At 28.2% G+C, this 26,228-nt stretch overlaps 1 protein-coding gene across 2 annotated transcripts in view; it reads left to right on the top strand.

Moving 5' to 3' along the window:
• The first annotated feature begins 2,021 nt into the window (after positions 1-2,021).
• LOC107454469 (corticotropin-releasing hormone receptor 2) overlaps positions 2,022-26,228 on the top strand; it is a 152,473-nt gene continuing 128,266 nt past the window's right edge. For both annotated transcript variants that reach the window (XM_016071676.4, XM_016071677.4), the window contains exon 1: positions 2,022-2,249. In XM_016071676.4, the coding sequence (XP_015927162.1) occupies positions 2,165-2,249 (85 nt within the window). In that variant the 5' untranslated portion in view covers positions 2,022-2,164. The remainder of the gene's footprint in view (positions 2,250-26,228) is intronic.

Raw genomic sequence — 26,228 nt, forward strand, 5'->3', positions numbered from 1 at the left:
AAGAATACATTTCGCAATGTCTCAGTTATACGCGTAATTCAACTTAAAGTAACATCAGTGAGACTTCTGTTGTTGCAGATTAGATGACAAATAACTTATATTAGGTTGTAAGACGTTATTTTAAGCAGGTCTGTAAATTTTTTTTTGCTAGTTATTTATTGTTAGCTTGTTTTTTATGGTAATTAATTGTTTTTTGGCATTAATTGTAATTTTTTTGTTAATAATTGTTTATTTTTTTATGTTTGTTTCTGTGAATTTTAATTTAATTGGTAAATTGCTTTACAGTGAACTTCGTGATCGGTGACGTGCCCAAAATACTATGTGGTGTGCCATAAATGGCACGCGTGCCATTGGTTCGCCATCCCTGCTCTAGGGTGTCCTCCAGGATGATCATGTGAGCTGATTTTTATTCGTACACAAATAAAATACATTTTTCATACATTATTTTTGATAAAGTATTGTAGAAGTTAAAATTGCATTTTAAGATATCAAAAATTTAAAAAAAAAAAAGAAAATAAACTTGTCCTTAAATATATATTTAGTTCTAAATATCAAATTTATAGTAAGTTTCAAATTGAATATATGGAGAATTAACGAAAATTTGCACTGTTTCTTGTTCGTACACTAATGCTAACAATTTCTCATTCATTATTTTGTTAAAGTATTTCAGAAGTTAAAATCTTATTTTGGGATATCAGAAATTATTTTTTTAAAACAAAATGCTTTTCTTAAAATGTAGCTAGCTGTAAAATAAAATTTATAGCGAGTTTCAAATTGAATATATAGAGAGTTTCAATTCGAATTAATAAATCGAAAGAATAAATAAATCGAAATAGTTGGGAGTAAACACGAGGAGTTGATAGGAAATGAACAAAACGAATTATTATGGAGTTTCAAATAAAGGAAATGGAAATTGAATAAAACCAATTAATATAGAGTTATAAAAAAAAGGATCAGAGTTTCTGAACTGCTTTAGCGTCCTCAGCTTCGTACAATTGCAAAATGAAAAAATAAATTATATCAAAAACTTTTAATTTAATTGGGGATTTTTGCATATTTATATGCGATTTTAAAACTATCAAGGGATTCCCTTTATATTATTCGTGATAAATAGTTAAAAATCCAAAAACTACAGTTAGATGCTTAGTTTTTTTAAAAAACTGATTCGTATTCTTGAATCTCGATAAATGTAAAAAGTAATCACGTGAGAATTGAAAACATTATGCGCCGCCGAATCGTAAAAATTGTTTTTACGAAAATATCAATCGCGCGCAGGAACATAGTTTCTAAGCGAAATATTTTAAAAATATTTCATGTAATAAATATTTTAACTTTATTAAACTCTTTGTTTTAAGAGAAATGCAAGATTATATATTTTAGCACTATGTTAAATGAAAAACTTGAAATAAATCTGGGTCGGGGTTGACAATTTTTGTAAAAGGAAGCTCTTAAATACTTTTGTAATCTGCAGCAAAAAAATTTTATTTTTAAAAAATTATTCAAGTGCTATTTATTTCACATTTTGTATATGAATTTTTAACACTGTTATAAATATTTTAATTATTAAAATTTTTGTTTAACGAAACCGATTAAGATTAACATTACGATTTTAATCACACAAAATTCTCTCAATTCTACAGTATTTTCCGAATTTTAGCAATGCATCGTAGTTTATCTCGATCTTCTAAAATAAATATAATAAAATTTATTCGATTAGTAAATACTTCAGTTTAATAAAAGAATTTTATTTAAAATGTTATTGTGAGTTTTCAAATAATTTTAAAAAAATTTAAAAACTTTCAAGCTATCTACAAAATCTTTTTCTTTAAAATATTTCTAGTTCGTTTGAAGTTTTAAGAAATTTCCGGGAAACACGGTTGTAGTTACTTCTTTGTTAAATATCATTACCTAATTTATCTTTTCACAAAAGAAAAAAAAAGACAGCTGGATGATTGAAAAAAACATTTCGGTGAGGGCGCGCCAATCATCACCACTCTTTCGTTAGGGCAAGACCGGCTGAAACGTCAGATAAATTGTTTGCCACGAAAGATCGTCTGCTCTCATGGACGTTCCAAAGTTATCGTCTGCCGTTCGGAATAACTTATTCTAAAAGTGATTTTCAGAGAGTGGTAGGAGGAGTTATGCGACCGGGTTGTAACCGAACATGAGTGCTGAAGTGCCAAAAGATGGAAATATAATACAAACTGAAAATGATTGCCTGGACAAATATGAAAATCACATAATAATAGGTAAATAACAGTATTTTTCCATTATCAGTGATAGCTCCTCAAAAATTATAGTGATAAAACTTTTTGATCTCTTTTTTTTTTACACCTGTTGAATTCGGAACATTTCTTTTCGCTTTTAGAAATTATTATAGTAGAAGAATTTCATCGTTTTTTGTTAAAAATATAACTTTACATACCAGCTTATTGATAGAATTAACTTTCCCCGTATTCTTCTTATTAAACATTTTAATAAAATTGGTAAAGCGTTTTGAAATTAATATACTATTTCATTTAAATTCTGATGATTTACAAAATTTTTAGGTATTTGTGTATAGGTATTTGTGTACTGGTATTTACATTGGATATTAAATAGAACTTTGTATTGGACTCAGAGGAGGAAAATTCGTTAAATTGTTTATTAAGGTTAATATTGATTACAAATATGATTCATTTAAGAATTTAATTATTTTTCTTTATAACATGATTTTCTAGTTTGTTCATGAAACTATTTTTCCTCTTATTTTTCTCTTTAAAAATTAAAAACTAATAGGTGAAGCGTTTTGAAATTAATATACTAATTTTCCTCAAATTGTGGCAATCGATAAAATTTTTCATTGAGTATTTGTCTTGGACATAGAGTTGTAATGGATAAAAAGGCAAATTTATAACTTTGCTTTTCAGTTTGTTCATGGAACAAACTTTTTCGTATTTTTCTTACGAACGTTTTAAAAAAACTTTAAAGTTTAATTGTGGCAATCGATAAAATTTTTCATTGAGTATTTGTCTTGGACATAGAGTTGTAATGGATAAAAAGGCAAATTTATAACTTTGCTTTTCAGTTTGTTCATGGAACAAACTTTTTCGTATTTTTCTTACGAACGTTTTAAAAAAACTTTAAAGCGTTTTGAAATTAATATACTATTTTAATAAAATTATAGTGATGGATAAAATTTTTCATTGAGAATTTGTGCTCGATATTGAGAACTTAGTATTGGACACGAAAGATGGAAATTCGTTAACTTATTTGTTTAGGTTCATATTGATTTTAATTATCTGAGATATTTAAAAACTCTTTTTTTTTCAGAACAATTTTTGTTCATTTCAATTGTAATTTTATTTATTATTTTTAGCGTTACAAACTAAATCTGTATGCTTTCCAACTTTTGTAAAAAAGCTAGGAAATTCTAAAATGATGAATTTATAGTTTTTTAAAATAGATTCATTTTCACGATGTAATATAGTCATGCCTGTGTGCATGAGGTAATTTTGCGTTACTTCGAACTCCACTGTAAACTGCTTAAAAAATGTTTTCATATTTGCAGTATTTTCAATTATTAATAGTATATATATATAAATTATAATATTTGCAGTATTTTATTATATATCTTTCAATGATATTATATATAAAATAATTCCTCTGGTTAGTTAGAAATATTTCCTGCCTTTTGGAAAATAGTTTTGCTTTATTTAAATAAAAATTCTACTTATTTTCTTTGTTCTTCGTGGAAAAAAATTATCTGTATATTTTTCAATTACAGAAAAAAAATTATAGAAATTCGAAAGAAAATAGTAAAATTTAATTTTTTTTAGAAAATCATCAATCACAATTAAACTTCCTATTATTTGCGTGAGTGGAAATTATTTTTAAACATATTTTACATTAATTATCATTGTAATTCTTTAAAATAATTTTAAACTACGTATGCTTAAAGTTTAGCTTCCTGTCTCATTTGTAGAACTAATATTATTTGTATGTCTTCCAATTTCTGCAATAATAGGATGAAATAGTACTAATCAAAATCTTGTGTTGGCGACAGCTTTTCCGAGTTATCGCTAATATGAACCTCGATCTCTGTAAGCGATAGAACGAATTTTTATTTCCCGATATATTGGTGAAAAATATTGATATTTAACAATATATCGTGATGTTTTTCAATTTAAAAATATGTATGCTCTTTTTTTACATTTGCCAATATTTTAGTTAACAAAATAAAATTTATTAACACTCCGTAAAATATCGTAATTAATTAATATAGCTGTGTTAATATATCGTATATAATGCATAATGTAATATATACGTGTTACATATGTATGTTAATATAGCTATGTTAATATATCATCGACCAGCCTGTTTAGGGATCAGGGAACAGGCCTTGCATCAGAAAGATTCTGGGCTCGAATCCCGGGCAAGGCATGGATGTTCTTTCATTCTCTGTAGTATCTGTTCCTACTGTAAGGGCAACGTTGACCCACCTAATATGGCGCCCCTGAAAGAGTGGCCAACAAATCTGACCTTCAGATGCCTGTATGACGAAAGGTCATTCTCCAGGTGGGCATTGGAAAAAATAAATTTAATATTCGCGATATTACAGTTTTGATTCACTATGTTCTCGATATTATTGTATTCGATAGTTATAGTTATCAATAGTGATCCACGTTATTTTTGTTTTACATATATATTTATTCCTTTCATGAATGGTAACAGTATTGTTATATTTGATACATGCATGTGTTAGCGATATGTATGCATTAGCGGTAGCCGTGCATACGGTAATGCATTTGCGGTTCCCGTGCACATAGATGTATCAAATATATATGTGCATTATCAGTAATTTGTATAAGCCAGAATTTTGCCTTCTTCCTCAAGTTGGCGAATTTGGCTTTGTTGTACCTTTAACCGATAAGAACCAAAAAAATTCTAAAGAAAATAGCTACATTGTGAAATAGTACATTGTGTTTTTTAAACTCCGTAAATAGAAATTATGTGCATACAAACGTAAAACTCCATAAACCCATTTTATGTTACGTGCACGTTTGTAAGGAACGGTTAAAAGATTGATGAAATGTTTGCAATATTTTGCATTGATTATTAATGTAATTGCTCTCTAAAATCTCTGCAGACGATTTTAAAGATATTCTTTAGAAAATTGTTTGTCCTTAATTTTAAAATTCAACCTTCTTCCTTTTTTGCTCTTTGTGAAATTAACATTATTTGTATGTTTTATTTTCCATTTCAAAGTATTTTAAATTCTGTATAATATCAAAACATAAATAAATACTGACATTATTTTGTTAAAATGATAATCACCATAACATCTCAAGGTTATTTAAAAGTTTTTTTAAACGAGATTTTTTTTTCTGTTACATTATGGTACATTATTTGTATAACTTCTGGTTTAAATTTTACGCAAAGAGGTAAATCTGAAAAACGCTAAAATTGAGCAAATTTTATATAACTCTCGAATGATATAATTTCCTAATGCATTCAATTTTGTTCGAAAATTATGAAAAAAATAATTCTTGAATGTCAATTTCTCACATTTTTGTTAAACTAACTACTTTATACTTTGTATGTTATGTAATAAAATAATGAAATATTTTAAAAAGTAAATTAGAAATTCTAATCATTATATACAATGTAATTTGACTTCATTTTACGTTCTGTAGTGCTAAAAATATTTAATTTGCCTAAAATATTTAATTTCTTTTATAATTATCAAAAATGTAATGAATGATAAAAGGTCGTTTTTTCTAAATATTGATTATCTTAATATGTATTTCTTCGCTTATTTGTGTAGTTATCTACATATTCCAAAAATTTAAGAATGGTTTTTTTTTAAAGAGAAAAAAGTTATAAATGTTGTAATATTAGCAACTTTTAACTAAATACTTATAAAATTGCATATTTTATGTAAAACAATTATTAGAACATAATTTTATGATCGACAAAATATGCAGTGAACGATGTTTTGACGATATTTAGGAAATCTTTAAATATTTAAACCCTGTTTTTATACACTAATATATTTAGCCGATTCATAAAAATATATATTTATACAAAAAGGAGGTATTTTAAAACTTTAAATACTATTATTGTTATCAGTATATTTTATAAAATTTTTAGTACTACTTTTTGGAGTAGAAAATCGTAAAACAAATAGTACTTTCATAAATTGTAATAAAAAAGAATTTTTTTTTGTCATTATAACAACTCACGTTTATTTTACTTGCTTAAATTATTCAGAAAAATGTTAAATGTTTACTTTGAAACACTAACGAACTTCTAACTGATTTAAACATATTTTCAGCAAAATTATTTCCTTGACTTTTTTTTATTCTTAGAGAGTTTTATTCTTAAATTAAATGCTCCTTTTTTCGAAATATTTAAAACGAATCAATCTAAAAAATATATCTTTTTATGAAATTTTCAAGCCCAATACAGTATTAAATTACGGGTAAATTTATATAGACCTTAAACTGTAATCTATATGAGATTAAATTTTTTTTTTTTGATTTTTCCGTTTTCTACAAAACATGCTCTTCGGAGATAGTGATTTCTATAGTAATTAAATTTAATTTTATAGACATGAATTTATTAAATGTTGTTAAAGTGCTCAATTTTATACAAATCATTACGCACGACAGAAGTTTCATGTTGTGAACTCAATAATGTACTATAGAAATAAATAATATTTAAATAATTAAATTATTTTCTAATATTGCTGAGTAAAGGTAACTTCCCTGTGCGTAATAATTGTCATGATTTGTTAATATTGTTTTTTTTTTATTTATAAAATTAATTTTCTTTGTGTCTTTTTTTTTCGCCTTTGTGGAATGATTTTTAATTTTTAAGCTAATCTTTGGTAAACACGGATTTTGAAAACGTTATAAAACTAATGTTTATCATAGTGATACTATACAAGGTATAATATTTGATATTCCTTAATCCTGATGTCCTTTAATTTTTGATATCCCTGTTTCTGGATCTTAAGAGATTAAGAAAAAAATAAGTATAAAGGTAAAAATTATCTCATAATAAAAGGATCGCATCATGATAGTTACATTTTCCCCTGTGTGTAGAGTTAACAAAAATTTATGTTGCGCTTTTTGTGTAAAAGTATAGTGACTGATATTTTTATAAACATTAAACAATAAGCATAATGTAAATAAATAAATAAGCATAATATGTGCGCAAATAGATGCTTACAGCCACTTTTGTGTGGAAAGGCGTACAGTGTACAAAAAAATTACCCTGGTTTACTTTTGATCTAATGATCGGATTTTCATGCACTAGAACTCTAACTTAAAGGTTCACGGGCTTGACCACAAATATGCTAACTGATTTGTGCAGACGATAAGTTACGAAATGTAACACGAAAACGTACTTTTTCATTAAACATACTTTTTTTTCGGTTAACACATTTTTTAATATTCGATTACTCAGGAACTATTCGACCGATTTTGCTCAAATGTTTGATTTTGCTTTGCATTCTTTTTAAAATTACATTCTTTTAAATGATGTAAAAAAATTGCATACCTTAAAATTTTAAAATTATAATAAAATAATAAAAAAAAAATTTTTTAAGTAATTTTTTTTTCTTGGGATTTTGCAATTATTTTTGAATAAAGGAATTGTATAAGTGTGTGAAAATTTTTTTCAATTCACTTAAAACAAGTCTAGAGATATGGTGAAATACGAAAAAAGTAAAATTAACATTAAGATCTCCAAATTTTGGACTGCTCTCTTGATCAAACTATTGGGACCATACCCAGATTGCGGCTACCCCCTATATTTGTGTGGGGGGGGGACGTTAGAAATTTGAATTCGTCGAAAAAAAGGCATGCTTATTCAGAGAAAATACGTTTTGTGTCTGATTTCGTAACTTAAATATCGTCTGCACAAATTATTTAGCACGTTTGAGGTTACCCCCTCGAAGTATTGAGATTGAATACTAGTACATATTACGTATACAGAACCATTCGATTGAATACTTGTAATTTATGAATTTTGTTTGGTTTATTTGCTTTATTTTATTTCCAAGAAATACTTGGATGTTTTTTTCTTGAATGTCTAGTTTTGATGAATACAAAATTGTTTTTTCTTTCAATCTTCGAAATGGCAACTTGATTGTGATAATTTAAATTCACTTTATTTTTTTTTTGTTATTAAATTAATTTCTATGTTGAATATAATACATAGTTAAATTATGAACAATTTCCATCCATTTTTTAAAAAAATAGAAGAATGAATACGCATAAGTATTATTTTTTTTGTTGATAATTTATAATTGTTATCTTCTTATGCGTTTATGGGAAAGTTTATCACGTTTTATAGTAGAGTTCATTATGTTTTATAATAAAGTTTATCCTGTTTTATAGAGAATTGTAAAAGGAAATTATCAGGAGCAAATAAAAATATGTCCAAGACACTAACTTCTTGAGGGTTTCTTTTTCATAGGTGAGAGTTGCTTTTTAATTTCTTGAGGGTTTCTTTTTCATAACTACAGCAACAAACGTTTCCTGTTTAAGTTATTCAGGGGGCACTTGTAGCTAAGGCAAGGAGAAACTTTGGGAAATGCATTGCTTTGGCTCAGTTACAGGTCCTCAGAAAGCAAATCTTTCTCTGTAACTAAAACTCTCTTATTTTAGTTAACAAAAACATAAGGAAAATATTTAAAGATAAAAAATAAAGTTTTCAAAATGTCACACAACTTACGCCTGTTTATTCTAAACAAATTAGAATAAAACAAGTGCCTTGTTATTGCTAAATCTTTAACGACTTTATAAAGGGCAAACGATTTAAAAAAAAAGCAAGCAATTTTATAAGAAAAGAAAAAGATTTGATAAAATATAAATTTCCGGATTATTTTTTTAGAAAACTATCTTTTTGTGTAAATTATTTTACAGTTTCTGTGTAAAATCGGAGATTTATAGAGCACAAAAGGCCTGACAAAGATTACTCGTAAAATTTAATTGTTATTTTAAACAATGATAAAAGGATATAAAAAAAAGTGGAACCAAAATCTACTTTTAAATTAAGAATATAATTCTCGAACTGCTTGTACATTTGTTCAAAAACTCAGATTTAATGAAGTTAAAGGACAGGCTTTGTATTTCTCATTTAAATAGCTTTATAAATGATTAAAGAGCGAAAAAAAGCTGTTTTAATTATATCAATGACCAGCATTTCTCATTCTTGACAAGTCTCTTTTTAATCAGGTTTTTTTCAACGTTTGATTTAAAATAGAAAAAAAGGCCCTTATTTTTCTCCTTCATTTTTTTCTGCTCATTCGTCTTAAAAGTATTGCCCAGAACTTCACCACTACTACTAATTTTTATATGGGAAAAAATACAATTATTTAACATATTTTATGCATGATATATTTATATGTAACACGACATTTATTTGATAAGAGGAATCATATTATATTTTTATAAAAACGTGTCTGTCTTTTTCCTAAACAAGCACGTTTTTAAAGAGTAATAATTAGAATTTTTACATTTTTTGAAAACTTAAATTTTGGTGTAAGATCATTAATAAGTATAAAATAAAACTTTTGCTCAGAATTTAAGAGTAATATTTTTTTTTTATAATTTGGACCATTTATTTGAAGATAATTAACTTTGTAGTTGTAATTCAGTGCCTTAAATGCCAGAAAATAATGTACAAATGATTTTAATATTGAAACTTTGGGTTATTATGAAATGTAAGGTAAATTTTCTAAATATAAGTAACTTAAAAAAATTATAATTTTTTTTATTTAACTTATAAAACAATTTAAGTTTTAATAATTTTCGCACCTAAAAATTGGTAAATGAAGTGAATGAAATTTTGAAATAATAAGTATAAAATGTTTAATTTTCGAAGCATCATCTTTTTTTGGGAATGAAGTTGAAATAAAATGTATAATTGAAGAATTACTATTCTGTGAAAAATTACAGATCAAATTACTTTAAAAAGTATCGGCACTCAGGGTGCCTGTATTTTAATCATTAAACCCATTTTACTGGAACAAAAGAAATCTGATATAGCGTAACTTTTAGAGTAATAATTACTGTAAAATCACTCTAAATAAATAAATAGTACTGAAAAAATGACAGTATAATGTTTAAGAGTAAAAATGGATTTTACGGTAGAAAGGAGTTTACAGGATTCTCTCAAAGTGTTGATACTTAATACAGTAATTTGACACAGTAATTGAATTTTTACAGTGTAGGGCATTACAGTAAAAATCCAAATTCTTTTCCAAACATGAAATTTTTACAAGAAAATTTTTACTGTATTTAAGTATTGTTTTCAGAAAGGAACTTTTACAAAAATCCAAAATTTCTGCTGTGAAGCAACACAATTTGCAGAAACGCCAGGTTATCCACATAAAAATATTAATGTTTTTCACGTAAACGTGATTGAAAATGTGACCTATCGTTATATTTCTCTAATTCCTACAAAAGAATAAATGAGACCGAAAACAAGTAATTTCCATTGGAAATCCCCAATAGATGGCCTGTTTTTAAACTCATCGTTTCGAATATATTGGTCAATAAATAGAAGAATCATAGATTCAAATAAAAAAGTAATGTTTTGTTATTACCATAGGGTTACTGGAAAATCTATCGTTTTTTATTAAACTTTTCAAATTGTTTGCTAAATGGACAAGAGAAATCAAATTTCGTAAAAATCACGTTTCTTTAAAATTCAAATTCTTGGAGACTATTCGACCGATTTTGTTCAAGTTTAGCATTTTGCCTTAAAAAATTGTATAAAATTAACATTTTCAAACAAAACCGCGTTAAGTTCACCATTAGAAAATGCTCTTTCACTACGTCAAACTTCAGCTTGCATTTCTATGGATTACAGAACAGTTCACCCCGTCCAGTCCTGTTGATTGCCTCATCGGGGCGAGGGGGTGTTACTGGGCAGAATGGGTGAAGTATGTCGGAAATTTTACTCTTGGTACGACTACCCTAGTCGGGAAGGCTATTCCATTATGCCCAGCTAAAATCCGCTGGCGAAGTCAGCTTTCCAACTCTTGGTGCTCCAATCTTCAGTGACCACGGAAGCTACACTCCTCTTCTACGACTTCGATTAGATGTGAGACACAAGCTGCCTCGGCCATTTTCTGGCAATGAGTCTGTAGACTACCTTGCTAAAAAGTGTCGCAGCTGAGACTTTGTTTTCTCTAGCATCCCTGACTGTATTTCCGCCTTATCAATCTACGCTGTGTCGCGGTCTCTCCTGTTCACCACTGGTATCAGATTAATCGCCCTGGTTGTTCCCTGTCCCTCCAGTGCAGCAGAAAAGAGGAGACTGACTTCTCGTTTTCGCAGTGCTCATCTGAAATCTATGAAATACAAGAACAAAGTAAAGTTTTACCCTACATGTTCTGAGAAGAGTTTGTCAAGCTACAACCGACCATATTCTCGACTGCCTTAGTCTTCCTACATGGGATCTCTTGTGGATCCCCTCAATGTGCTTGATATGCTCAAAGTTGCTGGTGCCATGGACTTCGCCATGGCACCAGCAACTCTGCCTTGGATTTAGCTTAGCTAACAATTGAGGGTTAGCAACAACACAGAACTGTTCAAATGGGATTTTCTTTTATTCCGATTTAACAGTAAATAATTCATTAACAAAGTTTAAAATTTAAAATTTTGCATTTCTCCATTTTTTAACCATTTTTCATGCACCTTTTTAACTACACGTTTTAAGTCATAGCTTTTGCGCAGCTAAACAAAATGTAATATTAAGTTGCACTCTCAAAATAGTGGCGACGTTAGCCCTTACGTTTTTCAATATGGAGAGATATCGCCCTAAATAAGTGAAGTGGTTTTATATAAAATTAACAAGATGTTATCAGAGACTATACGTGAGGACATTAATAGAGCATATTAAAACACAGAAGCATTGTTTTTAAAATTTTGATTCATTTTCCAAACATATATATAAATCATTGAGCACTGAAACTCCAGCTCTCAATATAAAATTTTTCACCGAAAGAAACAGCAGGAAAAAAAACAATATTTGACCAAATCATAACACTTTCACAATTCCAACATCTGAACAATCTTAATCCAGTCTCTGAAGTTCCAACATCTTTTCTAATCATATTTCTTTCTCTATCACCAACATCATATCATTCTTTAATCTTTCTCTGAGGCCAACATCTGAACAGTCTTAAACCTTTCTCTTTTGACACAAGGATGTTAATAACACTCTAAGGGAAAAGTGACTTAAGGCAAATATAAAACCCTTATCCGATACATTTATATTAGTTAAATTTTAAGATTAAAATATCAGAACTTGCAATAAATAAAAATTTCATCAATCCTCATTCATACACTCATTCATACTTTCATTCATACTTACATAAGTGGAATTCTATGTACCCTTGCACGTCAATTTATATATCATTTACACATTATACATACATTTTATATGTATTTCTATGCAAGCAGACTTAAATTTAAATGTAAATACACTATGTAATTTCACATAGTAAATTAAATTAAATTTTTTATTATTATTTTGTAATTTTGAAGAAACAAATCGATGAAAACTTTAATTATTGCAAGAGCTTAGCAGTTAATTAAAACAATTTTGCGGCCAGGTGTGTAATTTAACAGTGATTTGGCATAAAATTTAGTATTACTATTGTACCCTATGAAGTAATGACTATTTCACCCTATACTTTCTCTATTACTATTGTCTTGTTGCCTCAAGTGCACTTTCCTCTTACCTTCAGTTTAATGTCATTTGGCTCAGTTTTGACCAAATCATCATTCGATTGCAGTTCCATTTATATCAATCGTATCTTTTCTTTAAGACAAACCAAATCAGTTCTTAAGTTGACACACATTCCAGTTCTTCTATAAATTTTGCAATTATTTTCAGTTTCCTGCTTTTTTTTTAAAATGGTAACAAATATGTACAAGCTTAAAGGATGGAAGTAAAATTTAAGGTTTCCCACAACTTCCACCACATGTCATTGAACGTAAAAGAAATCTGCCAACAGCTCGGAAGATTCGTCTCAAACGTCTATGATTTGGTAACTTTTTCCGCTCCTCCACTAAAAGCGTTTTGCTGTTGCTCCATTCCAACGATGCTGAATTATCTCTTGAATGATCACCTACTTCGTAGTTGTCTGCAACACCTTCATCTAGTTGTAATTGTAAAGGGATATCAGACATTGATGAAGTTTCACTGATGCTTGATGTTACATTTGTCAGACAGTCTTCATGGCCAGCATAGATCTGCTTGCTGTTTGCGATTTCCATGTCTGAGACTTTCATTTCCTCCATTTTTGTGCTAGCCTTGATTTTGCTCGATACTGAAACTTCTTCAAGATGACCATCTATTTCACCTCTATCTGCAACACCTTTATATAGTTGTAAGTTTAAAGGGATATCAGCATTTGAGGGAGTTTCACTCATGCTTGCTGTCTCATCTTTGACAAAGAGATGGTGTGTCAAGTTTTCTTCAGCATAGACAAGATCTTTTTCTTCGTTGACAATTTCTTCAGCATCTGGTGTGAAATGATCATTATTTTGCATCCATTGACTGCAGATTGGCCTCATAGTCTCTGGTTGGTCAGATCTGGTATCATCGTCTAATATTGTCTCATTATTACATGTAGTAAAAATATTCTCAATTCCTGCATCATTAGTTGATTCATCAAAGAATTTAGAAGACTGGCAACTCAAATTATTGGAACTTTCACTGCGTGCCTCAATGATTTTCGCTCCATTCCAGCTTTTCCTAAATTTTTCGTTCCACAAGACTAATACCAAACTGGAGGCAATCGCAAGTGAAAATCCGTGCCATTTCAAATTATCAGAAGAAGATGCGCGGACTAAGCAATATCCTATTGCAAATAAAGCAGGGATTTTTAGGAAGTGTTTAAGCATTTAAATGGACGATGTAGGATATTTTTTTCCCCTCAGATCTAAACGAACGCAACCTTTAGGAAGTCAAATTACGAAAGAAATTAAACCAACAAATATATTATACTTTACATCGATTGACATCTTAAACAATGTATTGGAACAATGAACTCAAAAGAATTTTCTCTGTTAAGTTTAAGAATTTTTTTTATTAACAATAACTTTAAAAGTTTCATTGTTTCTTTTTTTATTGTTTAAAAAGATTAATATGGTATCAATTAGGAACTATATATATATTTCTACTACCATATCTTCCCTACTATATCTGTGGAATTCCGCTCTGCTCACCAACCCCTATAATGATCTCTCATCCGCTTTTGATATATTTTCCTTAAAATTAGCCATTTTTTTATTTTATGGGTTAATTAACTTTAATTTCTTTTTTCTTTACTTTTTACTTTACGCTTTACTTTACTTTATGCAGTTCATAAAATTACGTTTTACATTCAATTAAGCTTCACTTGATTTTGCGCTTTACTTTACTTTTAACATAATTTTTTACTTTACACGCTCCATAATTTACACTTTACTTCACTATTTTACGTTTTACTTTACTTTATCCTTAACGCTTCACTTTTTACTTTGAGTTTTAACTTAGTTTTACGTACTTAGCTTTATGCTTTCTTTTGCATTGCTAAACGCTTTACTTTATTTAACTATATTTTACTTAACTTTTTCCCTTACTTTAATTTTTACTTAATATTTTACTTTTTACTATATGCTATACTTTTCTTAATATTTTTGGCTTTAATTTTTACCATGCGCTTCTTTTATTTTATTTTTTGTATTATTTTTAAAAGTAACGTTTTCATGCTGGCTAATAAAATGTTCAATAACACGAAACAAAATGCCCTCCATAAATAGCGGATAATTTAATGGCCTAAATTACGAGGCTGGTTAAAGAGCTGTAATACTAGAATTCTGGGTACCCTATATCTCAACTCATCCCTTTTCAACAACATCGAAGACTTTAAGCTCGAAGCCATTGAATTAATAATCTAATAAAATAATAGAGATTGATCTATATAACTCTACCGTTGCATAGCAGATCAAATTGGAATCGTTTTTTTTTTCTCTCTTTAGTTGTTTATACTTTTTAAAAATTTCTTTATAATTGTTGTGGTTTATACTCAGCAACTTCTAATCTCTTTTTCGTATTTTTTATTTCATTTATTCATTTTTTTGTCAATTTTTGCTTGAAGTCAAGCGCGATTGTAAAATAAAAATTTCAACAAAAAAAAATTTGAATTGGGCAAAATTTACTAAAAAAGCACTTAAAATTGCTATAACTTTCGAAAAAATTGGCCTACTTCGACAAAAAATCAAGTTAAGTGTATAACTGAAAATGACCATTTAAACATGTCAAATTTTAACTGCATTTCTGCTGCCAGTAGGGTAGTTTTTCCCTACAAGCTTATCACTTAATAATTCTTGAATTAATTATCGAATGTTAATTCTTTTTATTCCATTTTACTCCCGGTACATTTTGTTACACATTTTAATAATTTCAAATATATAAGTCTCATATTCTTTGTGAAAAAACAACGGCGGTGGCCAAAGTAAACTTTTAATTTTCATTATGCAAAAGAAACTGACCACCTTAAATAACATTTGATCTAATGATAGGATCTTCACGTTCTAGGACTCAATCTTAATGGCTCGAGAGGGTGACTTCAAATATGCTAATTAATAAGTGCAAACGATATTTAAGTTTCGAAATCAGATACAAAGCATATTTTCTCTGAATAAACATATCTTTTTTTGACGGGTTCAGCTTTCTAATCCTTAAAATATTGGGGGTAACCTCAATCTGGGTAATGTGGTTGAAATAGTTTTGTCAGGAGAGCGCTTTAAAGTTTGAGCCCTTTAATGTTAATTTTACTTTTTGCGTATTTTGTTCTATCTCGAGAACTTTTTAAGCGAATTGAAAATTTTTTGCGATCAATCATAAAATTCGATTATCCAAATATAACTCCATGCAGCGAAAAATTACTTTTAATATTTATTATTTTTTATTAATTTATTTAAGAATGATCGGAAAAATATTGACTTGTAAGATGTAAAATTTTTTGCTTCATTTTAAAGAATATAATTTTACATGGCAAAATAAAACATTTGAGTAAAATTGACTTAATAGTTCCTGAGAAATTGAATTTTAAATAAATGAAATAGCAGGCATTTAAAATTCAAACTCTCAGGAACTATTTCACTGATTTCGCTCAAATTTTGCATTTTGTCATGTAAAATTACGTACTTTGAAATATTGTAAAAAACTTTATACCTTACTATTGAAAATTTATTATTATTTACTAGACTATTATTTTATAAAATAATAGAAAATAATAATATATTTACTAAAATTTGTTGTATATGAAGGCACGAAAAGTACTTACCCACTCTATAAATGATTAAATATGTAATCACGTAATATTCTGAAGGTCAAAATTATTACTCTGGTTTAACTCCATCGTGTGCTTAAGAAACGGTACTTCCAAACAAATTAAGAACTTAACTAGTTGTTAGTTTTGCAAGAACTCCCAATTAACTCAATCTTTTATTCTAGAAGCTTTGTAAAATATTTTGCACATGCAAACATTGAATTAGATTCCCATTTTACAAAATTGAGTAGTGTTGCAAAGAAAATATTTTTTTCTTCTGTTTTTTTTTTCTTTTGTCTATATTGTCATCCCGTTATTTCCCATTCTTTTTGTTATGTTTATTAAAGTTGCGTACTGATCCGATGGCTCGAATCAGTGATCCGAATCTGGAATTCGAATTGCGATTCTAATCAGGATTGATCGGATCAGTTGATTTTATCCAAATAGATTTATATTATAATGAATTAATGTTTTTTGAATTTCAGGTTTGTTTCACTGTGATGCTATGACATATATAGTTAAAAATTTCTTGTAAAACTTAAAAGATTCTTGCGCATTCATTATTAAGGATTTAAGATTTCCCAATCAAAAAATTCGATGAATTCAGATAAAAAAATATAATAAAGAGTAATACATTTCTTGTGTAGTTACTTAAACATAATTATAATGAAAAGTATTTATAGCATTTAACAATGTGTACAATTATTAGACAAAAGATAAAAGTATATTTATTTGCTTGATGGAATTTATTAAGACGATATAATAATAATATTTTTTATCGGTATTTAGTGAAGGGAAAAAGAGTGCTAGGGTAAGTCAACAGCGCTTAGAATCTAAGCTGAATAGTGTTTTGAAGCATTTGATTCGAATCACGTGATGCACAAATAAGCCGTTAAGTTATTCGAATTTGTGATCCAAATTACTCGATTTGAATTGAGATCTGAATCAATTTGATTCGAATCACTGATCTGAATCATTTTATTTAAATCAGTCATCCGAATTACTGATTAGAATCACTTGATTCGAATAGTAATCCAAATCACATCATTCGAATCAGTTATTTGAATCACTTGATTCAAATAGTGATCCGAATCGCATGATTTGAATCAGAGATCCGAATAACTTCATAAGAATCATTGACTAGAAACACATGATTTGAATTACTTGATTCAAATTATTGATCCCAAAATGCATGATTCGAATCAGTGATCTGCACCACTTGATTCGAATAGTAATCTAAGTCGCATTATTCAAATCAGTAATCTGAATCACTTTATTTGAAGAGTGATCCGAATCGCATGATTCGAGTCATTGATCCGATTCACGTGATTTGCATCACTGATCCGAATCACTTAATTCGAATAGTGAGAAAATTGTTTGATTAAATCAGTGATCCGAATAATTTCATTTTAATCATTGATCCAAAACACATGATTCACATCACTGATCTGAATCACTTGTTTTGAATCATTGATCCAAATCATTTGATTCGAATCATTAGATTCGCATCACTGATCTGTTTTGTTTGATTCGAATGACTAATCTTGACTTGAATCATTAATTAAAATTACGTAATTCAATCAGAGATCTGAGTCATTTATTCGGATTCGGCGTTACCGAGCGCAAACCGAATGTTTCACTGTAATTTGCCTCATATTCTATTTTAAAAATAAACTGACCGAAATTATTTATTGCTTAGAACTGTCAAAGATATGCTGAGAGTAGAAACGTAAATATTTTTGAATATAAAACGCGACATTCGAACAATAAATGGCAAAACTATATTATAAGAACAAAAAAAGTTTAGTGTGTGAAGAATTAAGAAAAAAAGTACGAATCACCTTCTTTTTTCTTTCTTTTTTTTGGAAACAGCATTTAAAAAAAAAGAAGAAGTATATCAATTGAAACAGGAGACAACATTAAAATCTCTACCGACAGTCATCTAAATTAAAGCAGAGCAGACAATCTGTCGATTGAAATTTAATATTCTTGTCAATCGTCAATCTGTCCTTTTCGAAATTTAATATTCTTGAGAGCTGAGAGGCTGCAAAAAGAGGAACATCGGTTGCTTCCGATAAAAAAAAAAGTAGTGATAATAATTGTATACTATTAGGTCGTAAAACAACACTCCTCTGAAAAGAAAAAATGAGCGATACTCATGTATTCAAGGATTCATTTTTTTAATGTTATTTTATTTGAGGGTTTTTTTTTACAAATTAGGTGGAAAAAAATACATAGTGTCTTTTGACTACTATCTATGTTCAACTCCGCTGCATAGTAATTTTGAGCTTAAACCAGAAGACAAAAGAACTTTTGGATCAAAAACTGGAACAAATTAGCCGCAGTAGAGAACGTTTTAAGGAAACTAACCTACATTTGAGTTACATGGAGAGAAAAGCCACGAACACCTCCCGCGGTTAGCCTGACAGCAAGAGGACTCTTATCAATGATCCGTCTGCCACTGAGGATATTTTACGTCAACACTGTGGTCGGTGCTTTTTAAACTATTAATGATGCTAGAGATGCTTTAATTGTGATAATAATGGACTTATATAGGTACTAAAGCAGTTTTTTTACGTCCCAAGAAAAAATATATGAATCAACGGTTTCACGGGATGCATATAAAAAAAAGTACCACTATTCGTACAAAGTTTGACTAAAATATGCCAGTATTAAAAAAAAACATTCTAAAGGTACTATAAAAGTAGTTCCGGGGAACGGTGAGAGCAACAAGCAGGGTTTAATCTTCTTCTTCTTCTTCTTATTATTATTATTATTATTGCACTATATTCGTATCAAAATGAAAAAGATAATTCTGAGTCATCCTTTCAACAGGACGGCAAACACGAGGAATAATTATAATAATTATGATTTATTTTTAAGAAAACAATAAAATGATATTGAGGCTTATATATACTGCCGATAAAATGCAAAAAAATATATAAATAAATAAATAAATAATAATAATAATTTAAAGTCAATTTTAGAATAGATAAATCATTTTTATCAATTTCATTATCGAACCATTCACTGAATCGAATCAATAAGTGATTTGAATCAACTAGTGATTCGAATCAACTAGTGATTCGAATCAACTAGTGATTCGAATCAATAAATGATTGAAATCAATGAATTGAATCAATAAGTGTTTCGAAACACCAAAGTAAACTGATTCTATTTATTCGATGATTCTATTTATTTGATGATTCGTTTTGTCCAACTCAATTTAATGAAGCCTCTGTTTAGCCGTGCGGAAAACAGCTATTAGAAAATCCTTTGAATGAACAGGAGGCATTACTAAGTTTTCAATAAATTGTTCTCTATATTTTTTTCTTTAAGTAGAAGGAATCATCTTTATAATATGAGAAGTCGAATATTCTATCCTGTTTAAAATTGGTATGCTCATTTTTTTTCTTCTAATAAGAACCTGAATATTTTTTTTCTCATTCTGGCATTACTTTTTTTAATATTTAAATCAATTTCTGACAAAAAATTTATACATTTCAAACTTTATTCTGAAGGTCGAATTTCAGATATAGAATAATGTAGAATATACAGAAAAATATGGAATTCAATCATGAAAGTAAACATTTTAATAAGTAGGGGAGAGTGGGGTCAATTGTAACATTTTTACTTAACTATTTTTAACTAACAAAAAATCCAATATATTATTAGTACTAATTGACAGACGAGTAAAGTAGACTATCCTCTACTAGAAAAAAAATACCTAATTTTAAATATTATTATATTAGTTATTAACAATTTTTGACAGTCGTGCACCTGTTACAATTGTCCCCACTTACGGGGTCAATTGTAACAGTTCACAAATTCAACTAAAACATAGTTAATTATACATATTATCATAGTTGTGATATATTTTTTTATTGATCAAAATAGTAGTGATATTTTAGGAGTAAAAATAATAATGAGCTGAAACCTAACAGGTTAAACTTTTAACTTTAAGGGGTTAAAAATTTTAATTTATGCTGTGAAAGGTGACAAATAAAATAATGCACATGCAACATAATATAAATGATATAGGAAACTATTGGTGGTTCTTAAAGAGTTAAGTAATGGTTTGTAAACATAAGATTATTTATTTTCAGCTGTTACAATCGTCCCTTTACTTATTGTTACAATTGTCCCCAAGACTCCATTTCAGCTTCATTTGTTAAAAACAATGCTAGTTAATTAGCAAAACTAATCTTTTTTTTATTGAAATGTTAATTAAGGTGTCCTCTTACATATTCGGTTACTAATTTTTATTTGTTTAAACGAAATTACTCTGTTACAATATAATATTCTAATACCAAAAAAAGTACTTGCGTGCCGTGAAAATATCTTTTGTGATGTAACTCATTCAAAAGTACATAAAAATGGTTGCCATCAGGGGTGTACATGTAGATTTATTAAATGCACCTTGTGCGCCACCTAGGAACCAAATCTAGAACCCGACACTCGAAATTTTTGCTCTGTTACAATCGTACCCTGTTACAATTGACCCCACTCTCCCCTACTGAATTAACTACTCAAGTACACTGTAAAAATTTCAGGATCACATTACGATGTAAAGTACCGGTACTTTGGATGCATCATCCGTAAAATTCATTTCTTACCTTCAAATTCTATACTGTAAATTTTGCCGTAATACTAAATTAATTAGAGTGATTCAGTGATTTTAAGGTAATTATTACTCTAAAAATGATGGTACACCAAACTTTTTTTAATTTTTTAGCATGTGCCGAAAAAAATTGAAACAGTATCGACACCCTGAGTCCCGATACTTTCAACCTTAAGTTGATTCGGAATTCTTTACAAAGCACTCTGAAATTTGGGATTTATTTAATTTATATTTTGTGCTAAATCATTGCCTTTGGTTGATTCATTAAGTTTTTATATTAGGAATAATTTTGTTTTTACGTGGCCTCGATAATTCTGTAAATTTTTGGTCAGTTTTTTTGTAGAACTAAATTTCAAAATTTTCAGGCAATATTTTATGGAGCTTATATTTTGGGATAAATTTTATCACGATATTTATAATGATAACTTTTTCTGGCGTTCTTTAAGAATCGTAGTAAAATATTTTCAAATTGTATTGTCTTTTGTATATTTTAAAAGTAATACAAAATACGGTCTTGCTTTTTGTATTACTTTTAACAATTTACTCTACTTAATTCTATATTTTAGTGCTATTATGTATCATGCTAAGTTATTTTTGGAATTGAAATAATAGGTGTGAAAAATGTTATTTTACACTGTAAAAAAATCCGAATCAAACTACAGTATAAAGTGCTAGGACTCAGGGTGCCGGTACATTTTAACGTAGAACCAATTTTTACCGGCACATGTTACGGAACAGAAACTCTGATATATCTTTAATTTTAAGGTAATGATTGCCGTAAAATCACTGATATACTCTAACTAAATAAATATTGATGTGAAAATTAAGATATAATATTTTACGTTAAAATGAATTTTGCGGATGATGCACCCAAATTGCCGGTACTTGTTTCACAAAGTACATATAGCAAAGTTTACAATAACAAAGTTTGCAATAACAAAGTTTACAAAGTACAATATCAAAGTTTTCATATTGTAAGAATAATTAAAGATGAGTGCAAAAAATTTGTACGAAATAAATGGAGAATAGTATTCTAATTAATAGCATACTTATAGCATATTCTTACAATATGAAAATATCATCACTAACATCTCTTTCTGAGATAACAAAAGATTAGGAGCTACGAAGCAAGTATAAGTGAATAACAACTTTTTTTTATCAGAGAAACTGCAAATTCACTAATTTCCTTGTCTCTTTTGTTTAAATAATTTCTCTTTTTCGAAATGGGTGAATTAGCACCAATTTTAAATTTACAGTTTTAGAAAAGTCAAATATATCTGGATAATTTCGAACGAAGTCCCTTTTAATGCTAAAGAGAGATAAGAAAAAAATTCAACAAAGCTCACAAAACAAATATTTATTTTTATCACATTTGGTGGCCTTTTTAAAATTTTTTTCTTTCTTTAAATAACCTTTAATAAAACAAAGAAATGTTAAACAAAATATATAAATTCAAAATAAGTAAAAAAAGGGAAAATAATGGATAAAAAATTATTATTTCATTACAAAACAGAAACAGATATTATTAAAATTATTTTGTTTAAAATTTAGAGAGTAGAAAAATTATTAAGATTCATTTTAAGTTTCTATTTCGATCTTTTTAAAACTTCAAAACTTATGAAATTTATTTTTTTAATTGTTATGACAAAGAAGACTTTAGGTAATGTTTGATTATAATTTTGATCAGAAAAAATAGAGAAATAATTACAATTGGGAGAAAACCATTGAACGACACTTTTCTTTGGAATTCCAAGTCGTATTCACGAACAAAGGTTCTATTCTAAGGAAATTAGAGTAGAAGCTATATATTTTTCTTTTAAATCTTATTTGAAAACAGTTTAAAATAAAAAATAAAAACATTGCTTTTAACATTGATGTTAGGAATTTCCTATTTGACAAGTTTAATAATTTTCTTCAAAGAAAAAAATTCTTTTCAATCTCTAATAAACGTTAACTAATTCTTAGTTAATTATACCCTGCTAGACTAAAAATCGATCCAAATATTTGCATAAAATTTTCTTTTTCCATTTACAAGAACATTAAGATTTCCAGAGAGAGTTTGAATTTCAAAAATAGATTTTGAAATTAGTGTAGGTGGTAAAATTTTGTTAATTGAATTCAAACTTGACGATTCTCTAATGTGAATAATCCGAAGAAACCTAATTGGATTATAATAAAAAATTGGTATAATTTAAATGTACAATGAGTGGCCACTTTATGTATAATGAGTGACCACTTGACCTCACCCCACAGCTCGTTTGGTGAATAATTTCATTTATTCGAATTTTAAATCCAGGAATGGAATTTTACGATATTTTTATAGAACGATGGAGTCGACACTAAGTGCATTTTTGATTCCGATTATTCCGGCTATTTATATATATTATTCCGGTTATTCCGGATTATCGGGATCCAACATATGCTAACAATGTCTCCATCCTGCTCAAGAAACCAATCCTGTAAAAAAAATTACTGTAAAGAAATTGCGGATCAGATTACGGTAGAAGTACCGGAACTCAAGGTGCCGGTGCTTTTTACCGGAAAATGTTAATGAACAAAATTATTTCGTAATTTTTTCTATAATAATTATATCAAAATCACTGAATCACTCTAACTAAATAATAAGCTCTCTATTTAATTGCTGTAAAAACTACGATACAATATTTTACTGTAAAAACGGATTTTACGGATAATGCACCCAAAGATTTTGTAGTTTATACCGTAACTTGATCAGAAATATTTTACAGTGCATATGCAATATATATTCAATACATTCGGTTTAACGACATGCAAAATGTCTAATCTTACTATGGACATTTAATGCAACGATGATTAATGAATTTAAGAAATAGAAATTTTTTCATAACCTAATACAAAGGATGGCAGCACTAATACACCAGCCATTACAACATTCAAACTAAATAAACTATTTATTTTGATAATTTCAAACTAAAAAAGAATAATGATATCGATTATTATTATTTAAAATAAAAATTCTTCCCTCAAAAAATCCGAATGAGGTGAACCAGGTTCGAATCCCAGCGATGGCTGGTCGATGTGAATTCTGCATCCGGCTCGCACCGACAGCATTACTGACATAAAATATCCCCAATACTTGCCGGATCATAAGTTAAAATTCCTTTGCACTCGGGCTAACCATGGAAAAATTTCGTGGTTTCCCTCTCATTGTAACGCAAATGCGGTTCAGTTCCATCAAAAAGCCCTTTCGAAGGCTAGTTTCTCTCACTGCTTGATCCAGGAGTTCCTTTGTCTTTTGAATAGGGTTCAAACTTACAAGGCTACGGAGTTGAACACAATAAGTCGTAAACCCAAAAATGGGTCGGCCGTTCAACGCCGATTATAAAATAAAACCAAATATCTTAGAATAGCCTAACCCCTTGAAATCTAATTATTGTTTTATGTTGTTAGAATCTTTTTTAAATAATACCCTTTAAGAAATATTGATATTGGTTATAATTGCATTATACTATTGTTTAAATATCCATAAATTATAAAGCAATTTATTAATATTCACAGTAAATATTATTTTATTACAATCTACTCAATAAAGTTTGAGACACTTGCTGAGCATTTTGTTACCAAATTTCTCATCCATGCAAATATTAAATGGACTTCTCCAAAAATCGACCCTTCGGTGGTATTTTAGTTAAGTTCAAATATTTTAAAATGAACTATTCTAATGAATTTTGAATTGTCCAATCAGTCAGCAGTTGAATTAATTTGGAAATGAAAATTTAATTCGCTAAATAATTTATTCAAAATTTAACTAGCGAAAATATGCTAATTTGACTTTATTTATACAGTAATATTTATTTTTAATTATGTTGCAGTTAAACAATGTTTGGGACTTTATGTGGTATGTTCGTATGAATAACATTGATAAATCAAGGTTTTCTATTTAATTATTAAATCCCTTTTTTATTTATATATTAAACCTTATTGAATATTAAGTAATGATAATAAGAGTTTATAATGTTTTGCTTTCATTATGTTAATTATATAAATGCATGTTTGAATCAACTAATATATGTTTCATTAATTTAATTATATGAAAGTAGTATTATACACCATTTGACTGATATAAAAACGATATTTTAAGAGAATTAAAAAAAAAGCATAAATAAATATAATATTCAAATACAAACATTTTGAAATACCTAATTTGTTTTCTTACAATTATACAGCGAGGAAAAAGAAAAAAAGTTTTCATAGAATTTTAGAAATGAAACAATATATATTTTTTGGAAATATTCTTTGAATAACTGTAAAAACTAAAATATCGATAAATACATCAAATGGCTTTCACACAAAAATAAGAAATATGAACAAAATATCGATCATTATGCAAAATATACAAGATCTTAAGTGGAGTATTTTGTTATATACAGGGCGAAAAAAAAGACGAACCACCATATATAACTTTGGTGGAATTTTCACGAACTATGTTTCAATATTAGTGGTTCAAGGGGTAGACTTCAAGTATGTTAATTAGTACGAGCAAACGATACTTTAAGTTACGAAATCCAACATAAAAAATCCTACTCTCTCTCTGAATAATCATCTCTTTTATTTCCGACGAATTTGGAATTGTGAACCTCAAAATTAAAGGATTTAGTCGCAACCTAGGAAATATGGTCTCAATAGTTGATCAGGAAAGCGGTCCACAGTTTGGGGCCCTTTATGTTAACCTTACTTTTTGCGTATTTGAAATTTTTTAAGCCCCTGTATTATCCTAATGCATATTTTCTTTCATTTATGTATTTTGTTGCATTTTAATTCAAATTTTTTTAATAATAAAATATTTAAGTGTTTTTGCCATTTTATATCGGTTATTGATAATATATTCGATGCTTAATTAACTTTGCAGCTGAAGCCTTGCCTTACCTAAACGCTGATGAAGATTAATATGATTATTTAATATTAAAAAGGTTACGTTTGAACATAATTTATGTTGTAATTACATGAATTTATGTTGAAAATTCATTTTCTGAGTCAATGGGTCAGTGTTCCATGACAAGCAGCTATCGGAGTCCGCTCCAAACTACTTTCACGATGCCGTTCAAAAACTGAAAAGTTAAATCGGTTTTCATCTCTAAGAGAAGAATGGAAATATTCCTTCTTTCTCTTTTTCTTATAAATAAACGATTTTCATATCAAAGATTTTTTGAAAACAAATTCTTCACTTTAATATAAAATATTTCCAACGCTGCCCCAACAATATTTTTGACGCTTTTTCATAAAACACACTCTTATATAATA

The sequence above is a fragment of the Parasteatoda tepidariorum genome, chromosome 2 (assembly GCF_982258835.1).
Source record: "Parasteatoda tepidariorum strain Cologne lab strain chromosome 2, Ptep-v5.0, whole genome shotgun sequence".
In the NCBI taxonomy this organism is placed as follows: Eukaryota; Metazoa; Arthropoda; class Arachnida; order Araneae; family Theridiidae; genus Parasteatoda; species Parasteatoda tepidariorum.